Source organism: Lepisma saccharinum, chromosome 23, assembly GCF_977018435.1.
Source record: "Lepisma saccharinum chromosome 23, izLepSacc3.1, whole genome shotgun sequence".
Classification (NCBI taxonomy): Eukaryota; Metazoa; Arthropoda; class Insecta; order Zygentoma; family Lepismatidae; genus Lepisma; species Lepisma saccharinum.
The window spans coordinates 65,299,161-65,320,510 of NC_139251.1; the positions used below are offsets into that span (position 1 = coordinate 65,299,161).

The 21,350-nt window shown below is 36.5% G+C and overlaps 1 protein-coding gene across 3 annotated transcripts in view; it reads right to left on the reverse strand.

The window, feature by feature from the left end:
* Positions 1-13,023, reverse strand: part of LOC146005298 (uncharacterized) — a 76,444-nt gene extending 63,421 nt beyond the window's left edge. For all 3 annotated transcript variants that reach the window (XM_083144427.1, XM_083144428.1, XM_083144426.1), the window contains exons 1-3: positions 12,860-13,023; positions 1,299-1,347; positions 198-245 (exon numbers count right to left, since the gene is read on the reverse strand). In XM_083144427.1, the coding sequence (XP_083000553.1) occupies positions 198-245; positions 1,299-1,347; positions 12,860-12,901 (139 nt within the window). In that variant the 5' untranslated portion in view covers positions 12,902-13,023. The remainder of the gene's footprint in view (positions 1-197; positions 246-1,298; positions 1,348-12,859) is intronic.
* Between the last annotated feature and the right edge of the window lie 8,327 nt (positions 13,024-21,350).

Consider the following 21,350-nt stretch of genomic DNA (forward strand, 5'->3'; position numbering starts at 1 on the left):
ATACCGTTTATATTTTCCAAAATATGAAGCAATAACCTGTGACTGAGTTAGGGGTCTTCTTTCAAAAAAAAGTAACTGTATAACTCTATATTGTTAATACTTTAAATTATGCATTATGTTTATTTCCTGGTAATTTTCGACAAGTAAAACATAGAACTTAAGCGTATTTCATTAGTGGTTGACATGTAAATTCTCACCTGATGCTGCAGCTAGTGCATTTGACGAAGCATATGGGTCATCGTAATCTGTAAAGAAATGACAGTTGCAATGTAACTAATCTATGGATTGAAATATTAAAGGTGCTAGTTTAGCAATAAATGTTCATTTCATGCAACATATAATCAAATGACGTGAAATCAAATAAAAAAAAAATCTCAATTACAAAACAGAGGATTCCGCACACGGCATCATGTATGTCATAGGCAAGAACGGTGAAACCGGTCAGTCAAATCCTTCTTTGAGTAAGGAAATAACGTTCAGTTGCAACAGTATAACTAAAGGGAGAAAGCGAGGGTGAACAAGTGAGTGTCAAATGCACGTACCATGTCAGAACTTCAACCTGCCATTGCTGTCATCTACTACGCCTCGATAATTTTCTGGTTATTACGTTTTGTTTGTTTGGTGTTGTTCTTGCTTTTATTATTGAGTTCATCGTTATTGGCGTTACGTTGAAAAACACTTATTACTTGTAGCAGTAACAAGGAAGTTCTATCTTTCAAATTTTATCCAAACTCGACTATTGATTAATGAGATAGAACTCTATACACACTTACGTGTTAATCTTATCCATATATTTAATAACATGTTTAGTAACCAAACGTTTGCATTCATAAAATTGAATAAACGTTTTTTGTTCAACAATAACTGTGGCTTTGACAATAATTTGGATGGAACAAAATATTGTTATTTGGGTTGCGTAGAAACAGGATGCAAAACATTACCAACTCCGAGCTTAAGAGGCCTATCCATGTTGTAAATCACTAATTACGATAATCGCTTGTATTTGTCGATCTGTACCTTATATTATGTTATCATTTAATAAGCCGTGAAAGTTGGAATATACAGTAATTATACATCTCATTTTCAGATGTTGCTACACTTTGCAGGGCCTCCCAGATCGCGTTATCGTAAAACAGCCACGTTGTAACTGGGCTTCCGAGAGTCGATTTTCAGTGAGACACATTTCACAGTGGTTCCTAGTTTTCTTTAAAACTGTGGTCCATTTCTACTTTGGAATAGATGGTTGCCTATTCTCAGCTGCTTTTATTCACAAACAACAATGCAACAAATATACTTACGAGCGTAATCATAGTACAAAGCCGCACTGTCAGTCGTTAGTATAATGAACTGAAATAAAACGAACAACAATTAATTTATATGTATAAATCAACATAATATATATAAGAAATATCTTAGGATTGATTGATTGATTTGCTTTATTTTACTTCGCTTTTTGTGCCACTTTTGGCTATTTTGCGAAGAAGGGGATGAGTGATGATGTGATGAAACTGATGAATGGGCACTCACAAACATCCATGACCAGGCCAGGATTCGAACCTGGGACCCCTGGCGTCGTAGCGAAATGTGTTAACCACTCCGCCACGGGGGACAACGAATATCTTAGGAGAAAGCAAATGTAAGGCACTCAGCTTTTACGTAGTTTGTTAATGTGTTTTTCTGAGTTTCTGGGTGGAATAGAAGGAATGGAGAAAACAACGACAACACGACTAATGTGAAAAAATAAACGTTATTTCAAGCGAAAGTGAAGGCTACCTTCTGAAGGATCACGTAATCTCTCTTCTTACTTCTTCTCTTAGTGAAATATTGAAAGTTGTTAACCCACCCAGAAAATGTTTGACCGACTTTCCTCCAAACCCGACTGTGGCTTGTCTAGGCAGTAGATAGGTGCAGTAGAAATCTCGTTAATCCATAGAACGTTCGTCAGTACTTAGATGGCGAGGTCTTTCCTTATTCTGATAACTAGGTGGGTCCGTATTCTCCTTGTGCAAACAAAAGTATTTGCAGTTTTGAGAGTTAGAAATGTGAATCCGTAATTTGTTTTGAGTCTGCAACTTACTTAAAATTTTCGGTCGTTTCAAATAAAATACCATTTACAACAAACAAGGTAAAAATAAATGAATAGTATGTAACATTAATGATGTATACGAATTTATAAATCACTGTAAGAGTGATAATACTAGTTGTTATAGATAAAAAGGCTCAAAGTATCAATGTTTTGAGGAGATCCCAGAATTTTAGTTTGGGTTGCTCGTCTAGAAAGTCCAACAATGCGGGTATCCTTACCTTCTTACACTCACTCAGAATTTGGTCGCCCTTACATCATTTTCGATTTTTTTTTTATTTCTAAGCTGACTTTTAACGATTCAGCGTTCTCAGTTGAATGATATAATTTGTACAGGGTAGAGAGTGTACCTTGTTTTACAGTCTCATTCCTATACAAATTACACATTAAAATAACAGCTGCGTCTTTTATTTATTTATTATTCATTATCTCAATACTGTTACAATTAACCCACACAACATTTCATTTAGAACTTAGTAATACAATAACGGCTTGATGGTACTAAAAACAAAACTGTACAAATGCTACATCTAAGGAAAACGAACTGATTTTCAAAAGAAAAGGGAAGTGTAAGGGTGCGTGGGTTTGGATATTTGTATGAAATTACTACTCGAAGGATGGACAAAATGAGTTCCAATGTCGGTTCCAATGTTCGGACTTCTTAAGCATTCCCCTTGTCCATTCCTGTTACCGCCGTGAGATCGGACACCCTTCATTACCCGGCTATGGTCGCAAAGAATGTGGAAGCAATGTGATTACGAACAGGTTTTGGTGAAGAGTAGACTTGTTTCAAAGAATGAGGAACAAATTACGAAATCTTTTCCTAACTAGAAAAGAACGGAACAAAATTGAAATTTGATATTTATCAAATTAAATTTAGAAACCTAATACTCACGCAATTAAAATTACATGTGTAATCAATTTGTGATACTTTCTCATTTCCCTACCGTAGCGTTCTACCCTGAAGAACGGGGGATCGATCCAATGGGGGAGTAGCTCATCCCCTAAACTGTATCACTCGCTTGCAATGACGGTCTCGAAAGGGGCCAGATAAGAGGTGGAGATGCTGGGCAAGTTTGGACACGTTTGTGTAAGATTAGGCACGATATCGAGCTGGGATGTTACGATACTGCTCTCCGGGGAGCTTAAACAATATCCAGATTTTCCTTACTTTAGAAATGTTTAGAATTCTTGAAGTTTTCCATTTCGCCTGAATTGTAATAATACCATAATTTACCCGTTTTCCTGGTTTTTCCAGGAATCCATAATTGGAATTTTTTTGGCCAATCCTAATTTCAAACAGGTTTTATAAATTACATTTCTAACTAGATAGTTAATTTTTCGAAGACGTACCAGTCACCAAGTTACATAATCAATATAGGGACTTTTACCATTTAGTATTGGATCCGTACTTTATTGGCAGTCCTTAAAATTTTCATATCGTATGGTATAATCTATGAACAATGCTGTCCTTGTAATCTTCTATATGGATGTACGAGTATGTGTGTGTGTGTGTATGTTTGTTCCGGCATAACTCTCGAACGCCTGGATTTCCACCAAACTTGGTACACGTATCACGTGCTATCTGGAAAGAAATACTGTTGGGGTAAGACAGCTCTGGCACCTCTAGGGTGGGGTGGGAAGTGGGTGACATGTAAACATAATCGAAAACGACCTACATTAGTGTCGAATCCATAGTTTTCGGAGTCGCTAAGCTAATTGGTTCACGATGACCAAACTTGGTACGCATATGACTTACAATCTGGAAAGAAATACTGTGGAGGAAAGACACCCCTTGCGCCCCTAGTGGTTGGGGGTGGGAAGGGGGTGGCATATAAAACGACCAATGTTAGTGTGGAATCCATAGTTTTCGTGGTCGCTAAGATGAATAGTGACACTCCCAATGCCGTTCAACTCTAAGTCTAATAGAAGATTGGTATAAATGAATACTCGGGCAACGCCGGGCAATCAGCTAGTAAGTAATATAAGTCAATATATATATTTTTATGAGAAATTATAAATAACTTGAATACGTTCCTATTTAAAAAAGTAGTCTGCTTCTCTCCAGTAAATAGTTCAAACTTTGTTCATGTGAGACACAAGTTTAGTCTCACCGTTATGTATTATAAATTCGTGTAGTAATAAAACAGACAAAAATGCCATGGAAAACTGCCGTTGAAATCGCCTGCATTGTAAGGGATATCTTTAAATTCCGTTCGTGTGCTTAGCCATTGTCTGCACTGCTTGAGAGGAGAATTTGCTTAAGACCGTAATTTTTTCACTTCGTGTTTATGATCCGTTCCCTCTGAGAAAACGTTAAGCGATACAGTCGTACCTTGTATCGATTCATTGAAACACCGTGAAGAACAAAAGAACCAATAAGGCAGAAAAAATGTCTATTGTTGGTAGAGAAGAGGAGGAAAACGATTGGCCACACAATGACATGGTTGTTCGCAAAAATGTAACCTTCGATCTTCGATTCTACTCCAAAAGTTTAATTTTGAGTGTGAAACGAGGTTTTCTTCAGACAAATGAGACACAATGGAAATGTGCTAAGAATAACATGTTTCATTTTAGGTGTATCCACTTTCTTTTAACGATTCTCGGGAGTTAAAACCAAAGACGCTTATTGCGACGCCCAGTGCAGTCGTACGCATGTGTATCATTCAATGTTGACAACTCATTCAAAGAAAGTCCCTTCTCAGTGGCTTGAGTTTGAGTTTTAAAGCCTGCTTTATGAACAGAAAGACTAATCGGGACTGGATCTACAGTTTAAAGTAGGATTTGAACCACTATGTGCTTCCTCCGGGTATCGAATCCGGAACTTCTTGAAGATAGTGCCATAGGGGAAGCCCTCCCACTCAGTAGCGTGTTCCGGAACTTGACAAGGGGTGTTCTACCTATTTTTAAGCGACCGATCCTATATTTTGCGATATTTTTCTTCACCAAAAATCTTTGCGACGCCTCTGTCCCGACGGGAAAAGCGAAATGTTCTCGAATTTCATATTAATTAAATTTTACATATTTTTCATAGCTACTTAAATTATTGATTGAGTTGATGTTTTAAATCCACTTTATGAACAGAAAGGCGACGACGAGCTATTTGAAGGAGTTCTACATTTATATTTATGATGACAATATACATTTATATTAAACAACATTGTCAAATTAGTACAGTCTATTTCTGTATAATTCGAAACCGGGAAACGACGCAGTGCAGAAGAATTTAAGGGCACGGAATACTGGACGTCGGAAAATGTTTTTCTATTATTTTTATGCTTTATCGTGGCTGTAATTACGAACATTGCTAGTATGATACTGAGCAAGCCAAGAACTGCTATTTAAGATGAAATTTTCAGTCCACTGAAGCCGTACGTGTAGATTTCTCGGCGAGAAAGGAATTTGCCCCTCCTCTCCCCCTTTTTGTTTAATGTTAGCAACTAATGCTCCCTTGCTCACCGTATTATTCAATACTCAATGCGGAAACAGCAACTCCGTCCTCAAAATTACCTTGTCAAATGACGCGATACGTTTTTGTCACAAAGAAAAAATAGTCCTACATCTATTAAATCTACTCTACCAAATATGAAGACTTAAAGCCACTGAAAGGAATCGAATATGACTAATAGTTTTGTTGTACCTTCTCAGGGAAGTAACAGGAAATGCTCTCATTCGACTTTTTGGTATAAAGAACAACAAAAAATCGTGCACTTAAACTATTTTGCCTTTCCAACGTAATAATACATTTTATCTTGCTTAATTTCTGACATCACTCGCTGAATCCAGAAATTCATTCTTTTCCATCAGAATGAGATGTTACGTTTCGATATTCTCATAAAATTTCCATTTCAATATTGTAGGGAAAAACTCATTGGTTAAAGAGATGAGAAACTCTCTCGGCAGGCTTACGTATACTTGGCGGTTCTAGTACCAACTTGACAGAATTTATCGAAATCATTTTCTTCCTTTCATTCCTCCTGGTTCTATTCCCCAACAGGCGCAAACCATACGTCTAAATAAACTGTGCTGAACGGTCGAAGTGAAGCGTCGAATTCAGATGGATTTTAGAAGAGGACATCTTTCGAGTCACCAAGTATATAGGGAGTGACTTGTCACTGGTCTTTGGGATTTCAAAATGTAGTAGTCTATGTCTACCATGTTTTAATATGGTTTTCTCGCTTAACTTCAGATGTGGTGAACGGATTTGAAAAACAGTTTTGAGTGGGTTAAGTCTTGTCCTGATGATCTGCGTTGATACCAAGAGCAAGGAAAGTATGATCAGAGGCATTTTGGACTCATCGAAGGCGTACCAAGACCTCGTCCCATTCTTTGGGCTCGATTTTTGAAAATTTTAGTGTAGGCGTAGTGTCATTCCATCGTCATGGGTGGGTCACACGGACTACTGATAGTTAAATAGTTTCTTTGACATGAATTATAAAACTTAACACTGTTGATAAAACATAAGTACCTTCAGAACGTGTTCCCACATTTACAGCTACAACTGAACAACTTTGTGTCACGGGTGGCACAGATAAAACACTGCCTCTTAACTTAATAAGAAATTTATTATTTCTTTTTTCTGTGGATTTTCAAACGATGAAAAATAAATTACTTAAGGCAAAGAGAGGTTAAACTCCAAGGCAACATAAACAACACAAATGAAGCTATTGACAAAACATTTGAAGTACGTTATGGTCAATAATTCCAGACGATTCCGTGCAAACTTCAAATCGCGCCTGACTTCAATCAGTGTTGCCAAGGCTCAAAATATAAATAGTGACTCTCGTAGTTATGCTGCCTAGTGTGTTTGTGTTTATCTTGTGTAGTAGTTATGCTGTCTAATGTGTTTCTGTTTGCCTTGTGTAGTATCGGTGGTGTGTATGTATGTGTCTTGTGTTGTAGTTGTGCTGTCTAGTAACCTCCATTCATATTGGGAGTTAGGCGTAGAGCTGACAACTCTGCACTGTAAAAAAAGATGTCAAGAATCAGCAATATAAGGCCATGGATGTTCCAAAGGTAAAATATTCCGGAGGTAAAATAGTCCCCCGTTCGGATCTCCGGGTGGGGACTACTTTGGGAGGTCCCTGGACTAAGGATAAGATCTACGTTAGGAATAAGGATATTAAATTAGGCACCTGGAATGTCCTGAGCCTTTATCGGCCTGGGGCATTTCAGTGTACAGTTAATGAGATAGTGAAGTATAAATTAGATGTAGTAGCTGTCCAGGAAGTTAGGTGGCCAGAAGAAGGGAATTGTAAAACTAAAAATTATACTTTTTTCTATGGTGGTACTGAAAATCATAATTTTGGAACAGGCTTTTTCATAAATAATAGAATTATCTCTGCTCTTAAAACAGTAGAATTTATTAATGATAGGATATCATATGCAGTTTTACAGGGTAGGTGGTGTAAAATTATTTTAATAAACGTACATGCACCAACGGAAGATAAAGATGATAATACTAAAGATGATTTTTATACAGAGTTAGAACAGGTCTTTGATAAATTTTCTCAGTATGATATGAAAATTCTGTTAGGTGACTGTAATGCACAGATTGGGAAAGAAGAGACATTTAAACCCACGATTGGTAAAGAAAGTCTTCATGAATTAAGTAATGATAATGGTATAAGATTGATTACTTTTGCAACCTCAAAGAATTTAATTGTGAAAAGTACCACTTTTAAACATAAAGATATCCATAAATATACCTGGTCTTCTCCAGATGGTAAAACTCATAATCAGATAGATCATATTCTCATTGATAAGAGAAGGCATACTAGTATAATTGACGTCCGTACACATAGAGGTGCTGACTGTGCCAGTGACCATTATTTGGTAATTGCTAAATTAAGAGAGAGACTCTCAGTGATAAATCATAAGCAACAAAATCTAAAAGTTCTAAAATTTGATACAGGAAAGTTTACTGATGAAAGAATTAAGAAAGATTACCAAATTAACTGTCAAATAGATTTGATGTTTTGCAGGATTTAAATGATGATGAAAATATAAATGAAACAGACGTAAATAAGAATTGGGAGCACATACGTAATGCAATGTGGCCGCGGTGGCTCAGTCGGTAACGCGTCTGACTACCATGCTCAAGGTCCCGGGTTCGATCCCAGGACGGATCAAATCCGGGAACTTTTCTAACGTTGGAAGCGGCCCCTGCGCCCACCCAGCGTCGAATAACATAGGTACCTGGGGGAAACCCTGGGGGGTAAAGGCGGTCAGGGGCGTGGTGCTGATCACATCACCCCCACTCACGACCGGATCAAGAAAGTGTGGGGCGTTACCCCCACACCCCCTATACGCCTTCATGGCGTGGTGCTAAGCACAGGGGAACACTTTACTCTACTTTTACCTTTTTACGTAATGCAATAGAATCAGCAGCTAAAGAAAGTATAGGATACCATAAACCGAGAAAAAGTAAGCCATGGTTTGATAATGAATGTCATAATCTAATAGAAATAAGAAATCAGGCTAGACTTAGGTGGTTAAATAACTCTGATGATACAAATCTAAACAATTATAATAGAATAAAGCGAGAAGTTAACCGCACGTTTAGAAGTAAAAAAAAAGAGATTACTTGAAAAGCAAAATTAACAAAATTGAAACAAACAGCAAAAATAAAAATATCAGAGATTTATATAAAGGTGTAAATGAGTTCAGAAAGGGGTGGCAACCTAAAGTAAACTTGATAAAAGATAAAGACGGTGATTTTCTAGCTGACCCAAGCGATATTCTAAATAGATGGAAGAACTACTTTAATGACCTTTTAAATGTCCATGTAGGAGATAAATCAGAAGCAAATGAAGTACACACAGCAGAACCTTTAGTTCCAGAACCTAACTTGACTGAAGTTAAAGATGCTATTAAACGGCTAAAGAATAACAAAGCACCTGGCATTGATTTAATACCAGCTGAGTTAATTAAATATGGTGGAAATTCATTAATATGTCAAATTCATAAATTAATTTGTTTAATATGGAATAAAGAAGAAATCCCTCAACAGTGGAAAGAATCCATAATTGTTCCTGTGTATAAAAAAGGTGATAAAATGAACCGCAATAATTAACGTGGAATTTCTCTACTCTCATCAACATATAAAATATTATCTAACATTATTTTAACAAGACTAACCCCATATGCTAATGAAATTATAGGTGATCATCAATGTGGATTTAAACGTAACAGATCAACTACAGATCAAATTTTTCACATCAGACAGACACTTGAAAAGAAGTGGGAATATAATCAAAATGTCCATCAGATATTCATTGATTTCAAAAAAGCATATGATTCGGTCAAAAGAGATAAATTATATAATATATTAGTAGAGTTTGGAATACCTAAGAAGCTTGTTAGTATGATAAAAATATGCACCAGTGAAACAGAAAGTAAAATTTGTGTGGGTATTAATATGTCTGACAAGTTTACAATTCATGATGGGTTAAAACAAGGAGATGCATTATCTCCATTGCTCTTTAATTTTGCCTTAGAATATGCTATTAGGAAGGTAAAAGAAACTAAAGAAGGACTCAGTTGTTAGCATATGCATATGATGTAGACTTACTGGGGGATGATGTGAATACAATTAAGAATAATGCTAAAATATTTTTCAAAACTTCTAAAGAGATAGGTTTGGTAGTTAACAAAGAGAAAACTAAATATATGCTTACAGGCCGAAACCAAGTGTTAGGTAATAATCAAAATCTAATTATTGATAACAACTCGTTTGAACCAGTTTCCAAATTCAAATACTTAGGAGTAATATTAACAAATGAAAATTATATTAAAGAGGAAATAAAAAGTAGGCTTAATTGAGGAAATGCATGTTACTTCTCTCTTCATAAACTTTTGTCTTCTCGTTTAATATCTAAGAAACTAAAAGTTAAAATATACAAAACAGTAATTTTGCCTGTAGTATTATATGGATGTGAAACTTGGTCCCTTACATTGAAAGAGGAACATAAGTTGAGAGTATTTGAAAATAAGATCCTTAGGAAAATCTTTGGACCTAAAAGGGATGAGGAGACAGGTGAGTGGAGAAGGTTACATAATTTAGAACTACATAATTTGTATTCATGTCCAGATATTATTAGAATAATTAAATCAAGAAGACTTAGGTGGGCAGGCCATGTGGCACGAATGGGAGAGGAAAGAGGAGTTTACAGGATTCTTGTTGGGAAACCTGATGGTAAGAGACCTGTAGGAAGACCAAGACGAAGATGGAGGAAGAACGTTGAGATGGACCTAAGGGAAATCGGTAGGGATGGAAAAGAGTATGTAGAACTTGCTCAAGATAGGGACAGATGGAAGGCCTGTGTTGCTGCAACCATGAACCTTCGGGTTTAAGAAGGCTAGGGAGTTAGTTAGTTTTTTTAGTCAAAGAGAGAAGTTAATTGACCTTTGAATATTCTAGTGAAGTTGATGGAGAAATGTAACAGTTAAAGACTTGAAATAACAAAAATATTACAATTTCTTTAAAAAAAGTTTCTTGGTGTCACGGGTGGGACACAGTAGAAAACAGAAGTAAATAGTATGCATAACACTTGATTTTTTATGCAAGTGACAATTTAGGTTGTTCACTCACAAGATAGGATAAATTCAGGGTAGTCTACTATTGCTAGACTACTTAGGATACTAATCAGCAATTGTTGCAACGGTAGTGTCTGTCGTCCGTATATCTCTGAAACTTACAAAGCTTCATAACAAGGACGGCGACAAGGTTGGCCACGGGTGGGCAACGCCCATCAAAAAGTTCCTCTGCCCAACCCGTTTGCACACCCGATCAAATTCAATAAATACTCTTGTAAACGCTTAGAAAATGTGAATACTACAAAAACTAAATATGCTGACCAAGGAAGAAATTTATTTTATTATAAAACATAATAATAAATAATAAAATAAATTTCTGCTTTGGTCAAAATATTTAGTTTTTATATCATGGAAACAAGGCTTAATGGTGTTATAATTGAATAGTACAATCAATAAATATTCTGGTATTCACTTTTGAATATTATCGATACTAGAAAGTTCAAAATTTTCATCTCACAGCAAACTTTTCTGTCCTTTGGTGAAACAAATCAACTTTTCTTTCAACTTCCTTAACACTGTTATTCGAAATGAAAGTTGTGATCAAATGAACAATTTTGTAATTGGAAGCAAAAACCAAGCTTTGTAGGCTGTAGTCAACGCTTCTGTTTTAGTTTAGGAGGAGACTGGACCTTCATCTGCAAAGGGGCCTTTACTGGTGAAAATGCTTTGAAAAGGGTTATGGCATAAAATAGAATGTGGCAAATATATACAGTGTTTTTTACGGTCAACTCGCCCTTGGATCGGCTGCTAGCGGGCAGGGCAATGAGAGCGCGTCTGCCGGTATTTAGACCCACAGCTTTACGCTGACCTTGGCATACACAAGCTGGTGTTTGTGAAGTGTTAAGGTGTTAACAAGTGTTTTACATGCCCGGCCCCCGTTTCGATACCCGGTGGAGGCACATGGCACAGTGGTTCGGATCCCACTTTAAACCGTAGGTCCAGTCCCGATTAGCCTTATAGTGCATAAAGTGGACTTAAAACACCAACTCAAATCAACTCAAAAGCCCGGCCCCCGTGGCGGAGTGGTCAGCACATCGCGCTATGACGCCCGGGGACCCGGGTTAGAATCCCGGCCTGGGCATGGATGTTTGTGAGTGTCCATTCATCAATTTCATCATATCATCACTAATCTCCATCTTCTCAAATTAGCCAAAAGGGGTACAAGAGCGAAGCAAAATAAAGCAAATCAATCAAACAATACAAGAGATTTACTGGTGTTTTCCTGCAGTGTAAAAATGCCATGCTATACGTACAATTTAAAACAACGATTATTTATGGACGACTCTTATGTCATTACGAATTCTTGTAGCAGAATTCCCAGATGTTCCTGTTCCACACAGAGACAGTGTTCGAAAACTTGTGAACAAATTTAGCGAAACAGGGTCTGTTCTTGATAAGAAGCTAAGGGTGAAACGGCGTGTTGGAGCACGATTGGAACGTCCTCAGGCGCCTTGCACAAGAAACGAAGACATTTCCATAACGTCTACATGGCGAGCTACCAAGCTTTTAAACATCAGGAGAGAAACTGAAGCAACTTCAGAAGAGAAATTTGTACGTGCTAGTGAAATTTTCCTTAAAACATGCCGTAAATGTGTGGATGCAGGAGAATAACATTTCCAACACCTCTTGTAACAAGGTACTGTTAATGTAATTGTACGAACTTATTTCATTAAGCGGATGTTGCATCCAGTTTGCCGGTAGACTTTCCTTAAAACATGCCGTAAATGTGTGGATGCAGGAGAATAACATTTCCAACACCTCTTGTAACAAGGTACTGTTAATGTAATTGTACGAACTTATTGCATTAAGCGGATGTTGCATCCAGTTTGCCGGTAGACAAGCTCCCACTGCCCGGAACGCTAGCCGCCGCTCCACAGGCGACTTGACCTGACTGACTACAAAGTATAACTAACAATCTGACAACTTGGCCTACAAGTTATAACAGAAGCTGTGAATTGGTGTCCTCTATATGCCGTCAGACATAGGCTTCCAAATATGTATAAATCCGTGCAAGATTACAAAGAAACAAATAAAATTCTTCTTCGCGTAAAGTTATTTGCACAACACGATTCTTCTCTGAATAACTTTATCTTCGAGAAAGCCAGGGATAAAATACCTGCGAAAGTATAGCAAGTAGAAGAATTAACATAATTTCAAATACAATTTTTAGTTTCATACCTGTATGACAGTAAGGGTAAAGGCCCAGTTGAATTTTCCCATGTTGCTTCTTTCACAGGACACTGGCAGTCTTCAAGGACCTCAAAATATGGGGACCTGGAGCAGAAGTGTGTCTACTGGTGTTTGTTTGGACAAATACTTTGGAATTTATATCGCTCGTGGTTTTTATTCTGATACACTGGATGCGAGAAATACGAAGATTCTTTTTAACTGCTCTTAAAATTCAACAAGGCGTGTCGACATTCCTTCTTCATAATGCCTCTTTTCCTTCTGCCCTTGTCTTAATTTAACGCAGCGCTTGAGAAGTGATTGTCGAATGCAAGCAGAAAACTGGCTTCCATTGTTCTGGTTTTGAAATGTTTGGTTATCACGAAGTATGGAAAAAAAAAGCTAATGGACAATCTCTTTCAAGCTATTTATTTTTATGAAGCATGAAAATACGAATTTACACATTTATTTATTGAATTTAATGGAATTCATTGAGGAAATGTCGCAGTAGGAGGACTGCTTGTCCTCTACAATTCTGATGAAAATAAAATTGCCATTAAATTGGTCATCATTTGCAGCAAAAGGATTGATTGATTTGATTCGATTGATTGATTATTCACCTTAAGAAATGACAATAATCCATGGTTTCGTCATTGTTACATCATTTTTAACATTTTTGTAAGCAACACAATATTATTTTCAAATAATTAAAATTGTAGTACAAATACTAAATACAATACATTCTTGTAAAAGTACATTCTTAATAATATACGATATCATTACAAACATATGTTAGCCAAATCTTTGTTTTGTTTATCCTCACTGGCTTAAATGTGATCCGACCTGGGACTTCTTATTACAAGGTTACACTTCCAACACTGGCCCATCGCACTTTATCAGGCAATTAAACAATTCAGTATTTAAAAAAATACTGGTGCTGTTTATTTAATTTAACAAAAACAGTTCTAATCAAGTATTTTCAGAGCATCTTCTTTAACAAGGAGCGAAGAAAATAATGAATGGTGAAGTAGATGGGGATATTTGCAAAATTAGCCTGAAGAACATATATTTCACGGGCGTACGCAGGATTTTTTTTTCGGGAGGGACTTTCTAGGGGATTGCATACGCAATAGAATATTTCGTATATTTAGAAGCATACACTCTCAAAAATGGCAATAAATAGGGGGTCATTTTAAGGGGGTTGCATTTAACACACTGGTTTTTCCCGAGATCTTCACTGTTTTTATTTGAAAGTGTTGATTTTCTCAAAATTCCGGAGGGATCTTTAGCCTCATCAGACCCCCTTTGCGTACGCTAGTGATATATTTATCAAGTCTTTCTTGTTTTCTGTAGGCGGAAGAGGATATACAAGAATATGTAAGTTCGCCGTAAAATGCAGTCTGTCCACAGTGAATTAAAAATAGTCATTTTCGAGGAACACACACATTACATATACATTATTTTGAAACATTACCTGCAATAACACAACAATGCGAGAAATGCTGCTCTGGCATTTCACGAGAGACGAATTATTTGTAATACTTCACGTAAATCAAGAAACAATAAAATTTTGTATGGTGTTTAGATGCATAATAATGAGATGTACAATCTACTTCACCACTCATTCCTTTCCCTCTCGAGTCACTACTTGCGCAGAGGAATTGTTTTCTGTCTCCTGCTCCACAGATTACCGTCCCAATTTTATGTAAATAAATAAGTTAATAAACACAGTAAGTAACTACATTAAACTTCCGAATTTGTGTGGCAACTTTAAACGTGCATTGAAATGTACCGCGGGGAGTTCAAGCAGGCACGTATCTGGAATATGTTTTAGAAGGGGGAGGGAGGCTCCGAACCAAATGTTTCAAAATAATAATAATAATAAAGCGCTCCCAATTGCTTTGCACCACGCCATGAATTATGGCCCCACACTTTCTTGATCACGGCCGAAGGTGAGGGTGATGTGATCAGCACCACGTCCCTGGCAGCCTTTACCCCCAGTTTCCTCCAGGTAGCCACTTTATACGACGCTGGTGAACGCTGGAGTCACTTAAACAGGTGGGTCTCTCGCATGGTAGTCAGACGCTCTAATAATAATAATAATAATAATAATGTTTAAACAAAAATACTTATAATTATATTAAGTTCATAAAATAGTATTAATTAAAATATTCAAATTAATTAATATTATATTTTTATTACATGAATAGTTAAAAGGACGGTATAAGAATAGTGATATTTTTATTTTTGCTAACGTCGGCAAAATTTGTAAAGAAGAAACCCTGGCAAGGAACTCAATGTAAAATAATTTTATATTTACAAATATAAAAATCCAGTTGAGAAAAGTAAAGTTCCTGGCGTTATTTTATGAATGTTATGTTGTAAATCTTCTGGGGTATTGTCATTCAAAGTCGAATGATCACAATCCCTTCCTTCCAATTAGATTGGCAAATCAACCACCAGGAGGGAAAATGACGTCATGTCGAACTTGTCACCACCCACTTGCTCTTCAGCCGCGATTCGAGAGAGCCATTGCAGCGCAGAACTTGAATCACTCTTTCTTTACAATGTTCACAGTCCAATATGCTTTTCTTGTGAATACGTGCGTTATGTTACACATCGATTAAAAAGAACTGATTTTAAACATCTTAAAGTAATACACATCTGTCGAGATGTAAACTTGGATTAATTGTAGTAATAATTAATTTTTGGTTGTTTATATTTTATTTATTAGGTGAAATACACGAAAATACTTTGCGGTTCCATCCGAGAAACTGTCCCCGCAAACGTGAGATTTGTTCTTTTTCTGAGTTTCTTTTCATTTTTATTGCTCTCGGGAAAAACTATTTCTAAGTTGCGGAAAAGGGGAATTAATTTAGTTGTTGTTTTAACCTATATTTACCGTATTTATATGTATGCAATTATATGTACAGGACCAAATCTACATCATCATTTATGCTTTTGTCTTGCATCCAAGGTAGGGATGGCCAAACGAATCCGGATCTGAAAAATACGGATCAGTTTGGATCCGGATCCGAAAGTTCCCGATCCGGATCCGAAAAAGTTGGATCCGTTTGGATCTGGAACCGGAACCGAGAGTTTAGTATATCAATCCCATTATAATATTACCACACGTTAAAACGTATTATGATCTTCGATTACAAAGAGATTTTTCATTAGTTAGTCCTACAAGATCTTTTTTCAAGTGTTGTTCCTAAAATAGTTTGCATACGCATCGGCTAACACACTCGTGCACAAAAATAATCTTACTTGTTTAACATAAAATGTCAGAGGTGATTTTTTAAATGCCATTGAAACGAATATGTATTCATTCGAATGTATTGGAAATGGAAACACACATAAATGTGAGACATTCCATTCCAGGATGAAACCTTTAACACATTTAACAAGATAGAAATGTTGTACAAAAATTATACAATTGTTCTACAGTTACAGTTTTAAAAATTATATATGGTGTTATATAATTATAAAGTGTAAGATTATGTGTATTAATTACAAATCGCGCACGTGCACACACACACACACACACACTATATATATATATATATATATATATATATATATATATATATATATAATTATATATGTATATTAGTAGGTAACAATATGTTATATACACATTCTTACTTTCCAAAGAAGCGGTCATGTGTCGCAAATATTAATGATTATGTAAAACTTTCTCCATTGTCTTAACTTTGACATGGAAAGGAAGACGAAATAATAAATTATATATATATAAAAAAAATATAATGCGTAATTACCTTATCATTACACATGTCTATCGTTAATAAAATATTACAATAACATAACATATCAATATAGAAAATAAATGTTACAGACATACAACATCACCACATGAAAACTCATGATAAGGGTCACAAGTTGCATATTGTACCTTGCAAGATTGAGCCTGACTTGAACATTCTAAATAGGAACGTGAAACTTTGTTACGGTTCTTTTCAAGTATATAATAACTTTTTCTGCTGAAATAGTATAAAATAAAAGTATATATTCAGAAGGATGTATGAAAAACATTCGATGTCCACAGACAACAATTTTCAAAACACAAACATTTCATGTATCTCAAAAACTAAGGCACAAAATCATCTTATTGGTTGTGTAGTTTTGAAATTAGTGATTGGATATATCATATATGTGTTTAAAAAAGTTACAGAAAATTACAAATACTTTTAAGTTTACATACTACAAGTACAATGTAGCATGCAAAGAGAATAAAAACATCCAGCAGAATAAATAAATGGAACTGCTGTTTGAGAAAGAAGTTGTGATATTACGTTATGTTTCTGAAGGAGTCTTCAATTTTTACAATATGCAATTACAGTAAACCCTCGTTAACACAAACTTGCTTAAGACGAACACTCGGTTAACATGAAGAAAATGTTGATCCCGGCAGGGATTGTATTATATCTTATAGAAAGTTTTATCGGTTAACGCGAATTTCGGTTACAACGAATTACGAACTGTTTTTTAGTTCGTTGCGTCATTAGATCTCATTTAACACGAACTTTCAAAGTTTTTCGTAATTTTTTTCTGTTATTCCTCTGTCTTTCCTCTGCTAGGTATGTAAGAAATTGCTCAACAATATCTATCATCTTGTCAACAATCAACTTATACAGTATTGTAAGCAACAGGTTCAGATCAAGAATGTGTTCAAATGTGTTTTTCTATTCTTTAAAACATAGCCAGTACGAGTGACATCAAGATTAAAACTTCGGTGTAATTTCTGTACAATCGCGATCATCGCGTCAACAATGAGCTTCTACGTATTTCACCAATACATTCAGTTTTGTGTTCAGATGTGCTTTTTCTATTCTATTGGACACTTTAGAACGTATTGCTGCAACATTCGAATTGACCGCTAGTTTTACGGAAGCTATGAGTACAGTTGGTCCCGTCTGCAAGCGCAATATTCAGGAATTATTCACAGAAAATGATCTGTGAGTGTTTTTTTAAGTTAATTACTGTAGTACTGTAGTAGTGTTTTCTATGATGCCATACATAATACGTATTGTAAATGGTTAACACGAACTTTTGATTTTTGGTCCCTTGATATTCGTGTTAACGAGGGTTTACTGTACTAAACTAGGACACAAGTAAATTAGGTTGGTAGCTGTTCATTTGTTGTATATACTTCGCAAATTTCTGTTGAGAAATATTAATTTGCCTGCATGTTCAGGCGTAAGGCAGCTTCTATTGGCATTAATAACTAATCCAGCTGTAGAGAAAACTCTTTCAGCTGGAACAGACGCTGCAGGGATTGTGAGATATTTTCTTGATAATTTGAAGAGATTTGGGAGATGATGCTCATTTTTTCCACCAGGATAGTGGGTTCTCTGAAGGCCTTATCAGGTGTGTCAGATAAGTACTTATGTATTTCTTCCTCTGTGCTTGAGTTGCTGTCTTGAACATAATTAGGGTCAAGTATTATGAACTAAATGGAAGAATAATGCTCTGTTTACAGAACTGTCACCAGTGGTAGAATTTCGTGCAATTTTTTGTACGGTAAAATGAAGTGCGAAGAGTATTTTAGACGTCAATGATGTCAAGAAACTCAAAACTACAGCATTGACAATAGTGTTGTTTGTTTGCTTGTTTGATTTGTTGTTTTAAGTCCACTTTATGAACAGAAGGCTACAGTTTAAAGTGGGATCTGAAACTCTAGGTGCCTCCACCGGGTATAGAACCAGATTACAAGGCAATGATCTTACCACTACGCCGTAAGGGGATCCCTGACCATAGTGTTGTAAGTAAGTAGGTAATGCTATGATGAAACTGAACACATGTGCCCCGCCCATTAGTGTTGTTCATTAGCCAGACAAGGCAAGAGAAGATGAGGTCGCGTCTCTCGAGAGGAGACATGCCAAAGTCTCGAACAGTGTCCATGTGGGACTAGACAAGAAAATAATATTTTCCGGGATGAGACAGATCAAAATCTGTCACTGGCATATTTAATAGAAAGGTCAAATCTGGAATTAAATTTCAGTCCATATCATGGAGTCCTCTTTTTTGAATTCGCCTATCCTGCACCGCGGTAACAACAACATATGTTTTAGTTCGGCGGGCACAGCTCTTCCTTGAGTTCTCGTTCCCGTATCGCGGTGCAATTAGTGAGTGACAAGTCATAAACCATTGGTTGCCAGGACACGAATCCTACATTGGCACTTCTCAGACATTTCCTTAACCCTTCTGCCCAAATCCAGATTCGCGGATCCGAAAATTCCGGAACCATGGATGCGGATCCGGATCTGGAACTGAAAATTCTGGATTCACGGATCCGGTTCCGGAACTGAAAATTCTGGATTCACGGATCCGGATCCGGAACCGAAAATTCCGGATCCGAAAAATTTTAGGATCCGGATCCCAAGGATCCGGAACCAACCGGATCCGAATTTCGGATCCGCGAGGATCCGGATCTGGCCATCCCTAACCAACTTGCCTATGCAAATTATCCTAGTGCTGGAGATGCTTTATGAGAATTATCTTAACTGGGGGAAAGCATCACTCCACGATTCTCCCAATTTAATCACTGCTGTCCTCTGAAAAAACTCTTGCGGACGGCTTTGCTTGCACCTATGCATTAATAGAACAGAAAAATAGAATGCAATTGTGTTCCTCACAATCAAATTGAATAAATACAGATTGATAATAAAACGTATTCCAAATATCAAACGAAAACCACGCCCATATCATACATGTTTGTTTTGATGTCCTCTACACGAATCTGTGGTCAGTGGGCGCCATTTTCGTACTAACTAGGTAAAACTCCTGGATCTCCTGTTTCCAAATACGTATACGTATATGTTACTGGACATATCATATCAGGATAAGTCGAAAACTGACTTTTGCTGAAAGAAACCTTGAAGAATATATACTGTACATAGGACTGGATGATGCTATTTTAAAATGAATTACAAGTTTTCTCAGATTTTAAAAAATCCTGATTTTTGCCCTCTTCACCATGTAAGATCCGCCCTGGATCGTTACTTGGTTGATGAGTCTATTGAGCCTTGGCTTCAGGCTCAGTAACTTTTCGGGTTTGAATATCTTCGGCTCAAGGTTCGGGTTAATCCGGCTGCTTCAGTTCTCGATGAAAGTTCCGTCGTAATTCTTGGTCAAAGGGTATCAATCTACTTATAGATCTTGACCAAGATTCTACAAGCAGTCAACAATCCTTCTTGCCACTAGGTTCTGTCGATATCCAGTTAAGTATCAAACTTCCTTTTCTCTTTCTAGCCTCTGACCAGAGAACCGAAAATTCTTCCGTGACCACAGAATAAGGATAGTTGTATCCTGACCAGGGTTACAAACGTTGGCTACCAACAGTCTATCGGCCGATCCTGAATTTCGGCATATCTCAAGACAATCACAACTCTCTGAATTACATCTCCTGACCAGGAGCATAGCACATAGAGAATATAAGCCTTCCGACCAGAAGAGCTAAGTAACTGTCCTAAGGTAATCGAAGAATGAACTAATTTCTAATATTGAAGTGGATGTAAAAGCAGAAGTTCGAGCGTTGAAAGAAAAGACGGTTATAAGAGTTCCGCATTTATCAGATGTTCGAATACAAAAGGCCACGGGGCACCGAGCTTCGCTGCTTATATAGGATTTCTCGGTGCCGTGATGGATTTACAAACTTTTATCTTAACACCAATTTTACATCACAATAAAATACAAATTAATTATCAATGAGAAATATAATCAGTTACATGTAAAAATTATTATTGTTACCCTTCTGTGATTAATAAATATGCAATAGAATTTTAAATGTTATACTCAGTATTTAATTTGACCAGGGAGTATGGCTTCTTTCAACTCCCCTCTCTCCCTGCAACGGCCTCAAGATATGCCAACAAAGAAAAAAAAAACAACGTGAAAATGTGAAGCAACAATATTTATATACAAGTTTTGTTTTGCGCGGGCATAACTTCCTTTCGCGTTAACGTAACTAAATTCTGAAAATACTGTCTTACAGCTAAAGAATCAGGGATTATTATGATATAAGTCTGCCAAGGGACACGACAGAAACAACGTTTTCATAAGGTAGAGTCTGCCTGGCTCTTACACAATAGCGTTAGCTTTCCTGTATTGTTGTCACCGATAATAAACTTCCAGCTCAACTTGCTGGCAGAAAAAAAACCGGATGAATAGTTTGTATAAGAGGTGTGTTCCACATTACTTTGTAATTAACCATTAACATATAGAATTATAGTTACAAAAAAGAAAAATATTGAGTTTATATACATATTTGTAACGTGGACACTGCTGCATGTTACAACCACATTTTTTTATTCTGCGTCGCCTTTTTTGTCACTTGAACTGATCGAAGCGATGAGAATCAATGTTTGAAAAACTACTTTTTAAATAATAACTAGTTACAGTTACAATTACTTGCTTCAAAAAGTAACTCAGCTACAGTTACTGGTGCTTGAAAAGTAATTAACTTACATTTACATTTAAT